The following is a 9,777-nucleotide window of genomic DNA, read 5'->3' as shown; positions in this document are numbered from 1 at the left end:
GATGGATGGTTGGATGGATGGATGGAGGGATGGTGGATGGATGGATGGTTGGATGGAGGGATGGTGGATGGATGGATGGTTTGTTGGCTAGATGGATGGATGGATGGATGGTTGGATGGAGGGATGGTGGATGGATGGATGGTTGGATGGCTAGATGGATGGATGGATGGATGGATGGATGGATGGAGGGATGGTGGATGGATGGATGGTTGGATGGCTAGATGGATGGATGGATGGATGGATGGTTGGATGGTTGGATGGAGGGATGGATGGAGGGATGGTGGATGGATGGATGGTTGGATGGCTAGATGGATGGATGGATGGTTGGATGGAGGGATGGATGGAGGGATGGTGGATGGATGGATGCGCTGTCTTTGTGTTCAGGCTGTGTTTGAGCTGTTTACCTGTTACCATGGTTACTTTTCTACGCACTCACATCAATGCGTGAGCACTTCCTGCCATCAGCAATAACAGCAGCTATTGTTCTCGGTTTCTTTGGAGTCAAGAAGAATCTGTGAGCGTGTCAGTCTGAGCGCTCTGATCAGTGACAGATGCTTGTCCACGCCGCTTCCTCTGAGCAGCGAGTATGTAAAGAGGACGTGAGCATCATTTGTACACTTTAACACAACGAATCCCAGAGGAGGAGCTGCTGTCAGTGCCATAGACAAACAGACGCCCTCTTTGCTGTCACGCCGCCATTTAATGTGCGGTCTGTGACAGCAGACAGTCGGTGTTCATTACAAGGACGGGTCTGTAGTTAACGGGCCGTAAACGGGCCTGGAGAACACAGAGACGCCTCGTCGTCACACTCCTGCCGTCCCGTCAGCGCCCTCGCCGCGAGGCGCACGCTTTCCCAGTATCACCTCTAACGATCAGAAGAGGCTCTCTCAGTTTGACTGCTGGATCATGCGCTTCTTTGAACAAACAACAGATAAACACTTATGCGTCACTTTCAGGAAGGCAGGAAGACGGAAACACGCCATCTGACATTTCGCTGAAAGGTTGAGCTGCTTTTATGTGTTCAGGTGCACTTTGAGCTTCATATCGCAGGTAAAGGCCACCTCAGCAGGAGGTCCTGAGAGCCAAGGAACATCAAGGTGAGGCCTCAGCCTGATCTAAGAAGTGCCAGCGACACCCCAGAGCTGCTCTACGTTTCACTCTCATTAAATACAACCTGCTAAACCACCTCAGCGCGTATGCTAACCCGTTAACTAACCAGTGTCTGTGAGAGCAGACGGACACACGTGCTCTGAGCTGATTCTATATCTGTGAACAGATCACAGTGAAACACTGCTCTGATGGTGATATCTGTAGCTTAACCACAGTCAGGCAGCTCTTACTGTGACTAACCCGACCCCCACCGTTCCAGCTGTTATCCAGCAGTTACTGGCTGTTATCAGTGGTATTGTTCATCTACAATTATCTACAATGACCTACTGATAAGTCAGAATTTAACACGAGGCTCAGTTTATCTCAGACAACGACAGGCCTTCTGCTCCACCCTCTGCAGTTTACACATATTCAATAACTGCTGTGGAAGTTTAGCTTCATCAAATGATGCATGGATGGATCCCATTGGCCCATTTACAGCTCGTTTCTATAAATCTATAAATATGGAGTGTTTGATAGAGTTGTATGTGTAGACAGTAGTAAGTATGATTACAGTAATGTCCACAGATACTAGTTTGGAGACGCTCACTCGGCATGTTTCCACGCTCTTCCGCGTTGTCATGGACTCACGTTTACCGGTGGAAATGTCAAACGCAGAGACCGCTACGACTGAAACAGTCACAACTGAGTTATTTCTAAAGTCAGTTTTAGGCGTCTGTTCTTATCGATATAATTCCAGGTCTGCACATCGATAACATAATGTTGACGTGTTGCAGTCTTTGAATAATGGAGATGTGAGAGTTCAGAAGACTCTGGGGTAAATAAGGTGATGGAAACAACTGCTGATTGATCAGTCTGAACCCATAATTGAATCAGATACAGCGACCTAAAAGTCCACAAAAATCCCTGTTTGATGTTTCGGTAATGCCCTAACCCACCAGCAGGAACAAGACCCAATGCTAGAACATAATAATATACCTTATTATTAAGAAGCCACTTTATTCAGTTGCATCCTGAACATTAAATGCAGTTTTAGTGGTTTAATGTTCTGCTTGATTTCTCAGAGACGTCCGTGTGTTGGACGTCTCTGACATGTTTATTTATAAACAGGTTTGGGACAGATTTCTCAAATATTTGTGTTTCCTTGTGTTCTTCTGCTCTAATGACAAACATGGATTTATAATAACAGGTCAGAGTAAATGTCAGTGTGGACCTGGCCTGTTTGTGCCACACTTCTGTAAACAGTTATTTATCATAACAGCCATAAAAGACACAAACACGCCCAAACTACGACAAAGACATCAAAAGAAATCTGAGCTCTTCTGACTGAAACAAGCTCCAAGCCTTGCTCCTGTCTCTTTAAGGCCTACTTTCTTCTGATTGACCGACATCTGGAAGCCTGCCGAAGGACAGCACCCGGGTCTTGTGAGCTGTCTGCGCAGGTGGACCTGCACTTGCTGTAGCAGACAGACAAAAACTTCCTTATTTACCCCAGAAAACTTCAGATAGTCTCAAAATATCCAGAAGGAGACACAAAGTCTCAGAACACCTTCAAAAACGACGTGAACAGAGAGAGCGCAGGCGGCGAGCTGCTGGGCCGCGCCAGGTTTCATAGGAAGCGGGATTAAAGAAGCACGCGTCCACACGCTGCTGTGTTTCCTGTCAGAGTTACTGCATCAGAGCAGAGAACAGACACTGCAGACGCTCGAGTGAGAATGATATGAGAGTGCTGGGAACGTGAGCCGAGTTGTCGGGGTGGAGATGCCAGCAGGCGTTTTGTGCGGTGTGCTGCTCTGTGGACTCAAAGGTGACTAAAACACGACTTACCCCCTTCAGAGAGCAGCATGAGGAGGTCAGAGAAACACAGAGTTAAATTCAGGAGATCAAAGACGGTACCGCTCCGGGCGCTCCGACTGAAGCTCCATCGACTTAAAGAGCGAGACGGCTGATCTGTAGGACCGCTCGTCTCTGTGGAGATCTCAGAAACATACTTACATGCTGGTGAGGAGGATGAGCCGAGAGTGGGGTGAAGAGGCGGGAAAGAAAAACAGAGAAACAGGGCAATGATATCACTGAGGAGGAGGAAGATGTTTAGACCTCACAAACACTTTTTTACACGTGAACAACGTCAGCCTCTTCACCACAGGTGGAGAACTCCAGGCCTCGAGGGCCGGTGTCCTGCAGGATTTAGATGTGTCCTTGAGCCATCACAGCTGATTTAAACGGCTAAATGACCTCAACATGTCTTGAAGTTCTCCAGAAGCCTGATAATGAACTAATCATTTGATTCAGGTGTGTTGATACAGGGTGAGATCTAAAACGTGCTTTTCCCCGAGCTCACCACAGCGCCATGTTTTTTTCGTGAACTGCAGTAGAGCAGCTTTTAAGATCCAGGTGATTCATAGAAGTCCACCATCCTCTGCTTGGCCACTTTAGGAAGCCTGCCGAGGGGCAGCCCAGTCGAACAACGCGTTTATACTACAGCTGCCCTGTAATAATATCACATTACTGGTGTCTCTACATCATCTCCAATAAATACAACAGCAGTAAGGAAAGGCCTTTAATCATATTTTTAGTGACAAAATGTGAAGCTGATTATTATATTACTATTTCACTAAGATGCCAAATTACAGCTCATGTACTTGGATTCCTGAACAGAAAGACGAGTGTTCTTCAGCTGCTGGGAGGTCATTACTGAGGCCTGCAAACATCCAGGAACACCTCCGAGTTTCCAGGGAGCACAAAGATCTTTGTGGCAGCTGCATCCACAGCAGAGATCCCAGCATGGTTTGGAGGCGTGGGCAGGTTAGTGAAAATCAACGGTATCGTGAACAAGAAGGTCGAGTGGAACACGTCCTGGAGCGGAAGTGACCGATCGTGGGCTCAAACACCAACAATCGTTACAGCTGCGGGGACAATCTGACCAGGAGAAATGAGCGTGGAGCTAACGGACTCAAAGATCGATGGCTCAAAGGTTTCTTTGGAAGTAAAAAAAAAAGCTTTGATGACGTTTCTTGGTTATCTTTCTATCATGGACAACCCCTGTCACCCCATGCACGGCCCCATGATGGACCATCGGAGCAAACGCAGCAAAAGACTCATCGCCCCGAAATGCAGAACTGACTGCCACAGTAAATCCAATATGACTGTTTATCTCTTCCTCACTCTGTAGGTGATTTTCCTGAGACTTGCCAATGTTATTCTGTTCCCTCTCAGACCATGCAACAGTACCTTATTGAATATTTGTTTCACCACCCATCATACGCTGCTACTCCCTTTATTCTATTGCACATTACTGTCACTTTCTAGAATCGCCTGCACTGATAGTTCAGTTATTTATTCTCCAGGATAGAGTTATATATATTACTTCGTTAGAGTTATTTGATACTATGTCTTGCACTATCCCACTGCATATTACTGTACACTACTATTCTTATTGTATATATTGTATATCTTATTCATCTGTTCCTCTGACTCTCCTGCTGCTCTGAGCATGTACATGACAAAAGAATTTCCCTCGGGATAAATAAAGTCATTCTTATTCTTATTATCTGTGAATAAGCACTGTTAGCTGCTCTGTGCTCTTGTTTGTGTGACCAGAAGGGGGGCACATACCTCTGCAGGAAGCATGTGAAAATCCCCTGCATGCAAAAACATTTTAATACTGGTGATTGTATAATCTCTTCTAAGGCAGCTATAAGGCACCTGCCCCCCAGCTGCCCCCCTGTAGAGCCACCCCTGGTGACCTGGCTACTTTGTCCCACATTTACGTCTAATATGAAAATTCAACATATTTAACAGGGAAACAGCTTTTTTTTCCTATTCACAAAAATCTTCCTGACATTTGGGGCTTTGCTGTTTCCTCCACAGTTAATTAACCACCCGCTCTCATCCAGCCGTGATTTTACGGCATGACAGAAGCACGCAGGTGTCCTCACAATAAATCTGTTTGAATGAATAAAAGCGGTTTTATTTATTTTCATTTAATTCATGAAATGAATAATAATTGTATTTCAGCGCACAGTTTAAATCGGCCTTGTTTCCTCCTCTCGGAGCAGCACCGAGGCGAGCGTTTACGCGGCTGCAGGAACATCCATCAGCGAAGTGCCGAAGCCTCCAGATCGTTACCTGAAGCGCGAGCGCTCCTCGGCTCGCGATGCCGTGCTATGGATTATTGATTTTTGATTTGCTGGCCGCTCGAGCTGAGGGCCTTTTTATCAGAGCCATTACCTCCTTAACGATCAGAGACAAAAGTTAATTATGTAATTATGGAGCCAATAAGTGACGTGTCTGCTCCGCTTTGCGCTGCTGAGGCTGAAACATTATCTCCTGTGTGCACATGATCGGCAGCGGCGGGCGGAGGCAGCAGATTAACGCTCACACAGGCAGATGCTAAATTGAATTCTCCGGACCCACGGCTGTCTGGGAAGCCATTAAGTAATCTCAACATTGGCCCTCTTGAATCACTCCGCCGTGCGCACAGAGCGGCGGCGGCGTGCGCACGCTCTCTTTTATCGACTGTGAAGGAAAAGAAACAAACACGCGCCGCGAGCATTTACGAGGGAATGAAGTGGGAACAATCTGCTGACACAAATATGGGTTATTCTCCCTCTCGTTGCTCCGTCTGTGGCCGTGGAGTTTATAACTCGTCTAGTTAAATGACGGCTTTAACTCTTCTGATTCGGAGGATTGTGATTGGCTCCTGTGGTTTGGAGGACTCTGCTTTTCAACTGCCCTCAAAGTAATCGAGTATTTTTCAGTTCAGCTTTGGGACTTATTCTAAAGTTTTCCAGCTTCACATGAGGATGTTTAGTACCACGGTGTGATATCCATCCCGTCCATGCAGGTCCAGTAAAACCTGCAGGAAGCGAGTGAACACGCCCTCAGAGGGAGCCCGGTGAGGTCACAGGGTTACTTAAACCACTCCTCGGTGGCGGGGTCTCCGTGGTGGTCCACCCAGACTGCTCTGGGTCACGTCTCTGCTCGATCACCTAGATGTCAGGCCCGGCGGAGTCAGTGAAGGGGTGGAGGCTCTTTGCTTCATCAGGTGGTGATCTCCAGCTCACAGTGGGACAGTCTGCAGCTAAGCCTCTCCACCCCCCCAACCGCCCATCTGGTCCTCAGCTGGATCGTCCTTCCCACCCTCGCCTGTGACCACCACAGTGATGAGCTTCCTGTGGAGGGTGGCTGGGCTCAGCCTTGGCGGAGGGAGAGGCCACACCTCCCCAAATCTGATTCTTCCTGCGGTTTCTTCCTGTTAAAGGGAGTTTTTCCTTCCCGCTGTCACCAAGTGCTTGCTCGCAGGGGGTCATGTGATTGGTGGTTTTCTGTATTATTGTCGGGTCTTTACCTCGCAATATAAAGCACGTCAAGGTGACGGTTAAAACTGAGTTGAGTGATTCCCACAGGCTGTCAGCGAGTGCAGATTACATTTAGGCGATAACACTTTACAATGAAGTAAGGACTTCCTGTTTTATAGCTGAACGCAGCTCAGGTATCAGGAGGTTATCATTATCTACGTCTCTGTGCTGATTTGTTTTCTTATTGAGGAATCACTTTTCAAATCTGCGACTGGTGTTTTGAGATGAATTAAACTCTTAAAAACTGCTGTAAAAACTGACCTTAGGGCTTAAATTAAACCAAATTAAAGAGCGAGCTTTCCTCGGTGAGCTGCAGCAGAAGCAGGAGGAGGGTGACGGCTGAAAAACGCCAGCCTGTTTGCCACTCGTCAGCAGGTTAACGCTATGAACTTCACACACGATGCAGTAATTGGAGGGGAAAGGCCTCATGGGGCGTCCACTGAACTGGAGGTTAAGGGAGAGCGCGAGAGATTTAACTGGATAGTCATAAAGCCCCTGCAGGCTTGGCAGGAAGGAGAGAGAGCAGTACAGCTGCAGTGAGGCGCTGATATGTGAGAGAAGCAGAGGCCTTTATTTTGGCGGTGTGTTATTGGCAGACTGACACTGATTCTCCTGTACACGTGCGCTTCAGTTCAGCCCTGATAGTTTCTTAGATTAATCTTCAATGTGCAGTTTATAAACAACATCAGTCCTGAGCGCTGCACACACACCAAACACACACTCACTGATCTGACGTTGACGTCGGCTCCAGAGTGAAGCATCATGTCCACGGCATCCTCACGGCCGTGCCTGGCTGCCCAGTGAAGCGCCGTCTGAAAACACACACACGTCTGGTTTACTATCTTTGTGGGGACATTACATTGACATAATGCTTTCCCTAACCCGTACCCTAAACCTAACCATATCCTAATTGTAACCCTGACACTAAAACCACATTTTGAGTCTCAGAAAAGTCTTCAAACTCATGGGGACAGCACTTTGTCCCCATAATGACTGTTTGTCCTAGGGATGGGTATTGATAAGATTTTCATGATTCCGATTCCATTTTCGATTCTGTTTAACGATTCGATTCTTTATCGATTCTTTAAAAAAAAAGGAGAACACTAAGGTCGATTAGCTCAGAACTTTGTTTTATATCTTCTCTTTGAACAAAATAGAAATTTAGGGGTAACATGGCCTTACAAACCCAACAGTGAGATCTTAAGAGATCCAGCCTACGGCTCTTCAAAGGGTGTCACAGGGTCCCCAGGAAAAACATTGTAGATGTAAAATAATAAAATAAATATTCTTCTGTAGCAATAACAAAGTATAACATAAATTATTCAGTAGCAATTACACAAGAATATCCAGTAATGTCCCTGCCTACAATTAAACACATTCACTTACTGAAAATCATCTGCTGTGGCAAACGGGTGCAAGCCTTTGACCACAAACTGAGTCTCTGCTCGGTGACATTCGTCTATCCTGCCTGAAAGGAGACGTTACCGGCAGACTGCAGCGAGAACTGCCAGCATCTGAGCCAGACTCTGTCTCATCATGGTCACTAAATGCACAGTGATGGCAGGTTTGTAATAAGGCAGATCGCACTAACATAATATGCACTGTTAGCTGATTATTTACCTGCCGCATTAACGGGAGAGGACGTGCAAACGTTACCGCTGCTGCTGGGTTGAGAGTCACGAGTCCGGAATTAAAAACACGACATTCATTTAAGGTCATCGCGTGTTTTGTGAGCAAATGCTTTTGCATATTCGTCGTGTTTCCTCCCTTAAGTGAAGTATCTACTTTGCAAGTATTGCAAGTTGCCCTGTTGTCATCCGTTCTCGTAAAGTATGACCAAACTTTTGAGCGTTAGGCGCCGTGTTTCCTGCCAGGTAAATGACGCTCCGCAACGTGGTGACGTCATTCGGGGCGACTGGAATCGATAAGAGAATCGTTTGCAAAAATGGCAAACAGTTCCAAGGAAATGAAACAGTGGGAACCGGTTCTCAACAAGAACCGGGTTTGATACCCATCCCTAGTTTGTCCCCACAAGTATTGTGGCATGACAATTTTCTGTCCTCACAAAACTATCTAAACATGCACACGCACGCACGCACGCACACACACACACACACACACACACACACACACACACACACACTGTGAAAGTCTGATGATTTTCAGTTTGAGCAAGCTCTTCTATTTCCACCTCCCCCTTCCTGATCCTGGCTCTCTTCCTGCTAAAAAGCAGTTCTTCCTTCCCACTGTCACCAAGTGCTGCTCGTACATTGTAGTTGGAATTTTCTAGTAAAATCGCTGTTGGGTCCGTTTTCTGCTACATAACGTCTAACCGCCTTTCAGAAACCCAAGGTCACCTTACAAAGAACACAATTAATAAAAGGAACAGTAGTCATATAATACATCAAATAAGTTAAAATTACAAAACAGAGCGTGACAACAGATAAAATCAGCATTAAAGCGAATAAGCCAGTTTAAACAGATGTGTTTTGAGCTGTGTCTTAAATACGGAGAGGGAGTCAATATTTCTTAGTGCAGGAGGAAGAGAGTTCCAGAGCCGAGGAGCAGAGCGACCGAAAGCTCTGCTCCCCACAGTAATAAGGTGTGAGGATGGAACAGTAAGATGATGATCTGAGAGGACGGGAAACAGTGGTGATATGGAGCAGGTCACACAAATATGCAGGAGCAGATTTATGGACACACTTGTATGTAAGAAGTAAGATTTTAAAGTTTATCCTGGTTTCTACGGACAACCAGTGAAGCTGCTGAAGAACTGGGGTAATATGAGCTCTTGACGGAGTGCAAGTTATGACCCGAGCTGCAGAGTTTTGAAGAAGTTGGAGTTTATGAAGAGACTTTTTAGGGAGAGCAGATAGGAGGAATTAGTAGAGTCCATGTGAGTAAACTGGTGGAAACAGCTGTGGATGCATATAAGGCAAAACACAGAGCCTGTTTCTGTGACATGGGAACATCAAGAGATGTCAACCAAAACACCAGGAACAGAACTGTGGAGCTCCATAAGTGTGGCTCAGTTTGAATACAATTTGGTGCCATTTGCAATTAAGAAACACAGACAGTTTCTCTCTTTACTCTGAAAGTTAACAAATATGTTTTTTATATTTATCAAAAAAAATAAACATTTAGTCTGATTTGATGTTACAATTAAAAAAGTGTTTTGATCTGAAGAGTAAATATCTGGTTTCAAATGTAGATTTGATGATTGTCAGCACAAAGAGAGAGAGAGGAACAGAGAGAGAGAGAGAGGAACAGAGAGAGAGAGAGGAATAGAGAGAGAGAGAGAGAGGAA

The 9,777-nt window shown here is 46.0% G+C and overlaps 1 protein-coding gene across 1 annotated transcript in view; it reads right to left on the bottom strand.

Moving 5' to 3' along the window:
- Positions 1-9,777, bottom strand: part of LOC102292408 (ankyrin repeat domain-containing protein SOWAHC) — a gene marked incomplete in the record, with an annotated part of 27,370 nt that overhangs the window by 9,787 nt on the left and 7,806 nt on the right. Inside the window, 1 exon segment of the mRNA XM_042226683.1 lies at positions 7,196-7,282. Within this exon segment, the coding sequence (XP_042082617.1) occupies positions 7,196-7,282 (87 nt within the window).

Source organism: Haplochromis burtoni, unplaced genomic scaffold, assembly GCF_018398535.1.
Source record: "Haplochromis burtoni strain Fernald_Lab_line unplaced genomic scaffold, NCSU_Asbu1 Contig_222, whole genome shotgun sequence".
In the NCBI taxonomy this organism is placed as follows: domain Eukaryota; kingdom Metazoa; phylum Chordata; class Actinopteri; order Cichliformes; family Cichlidae; genus Haplochromis; species Haplochromis burtoni.
Note: the sequence above shows the minus strand (reverse complement) of the source record. Positions and strands in the feature narration are given on the sequence as shown.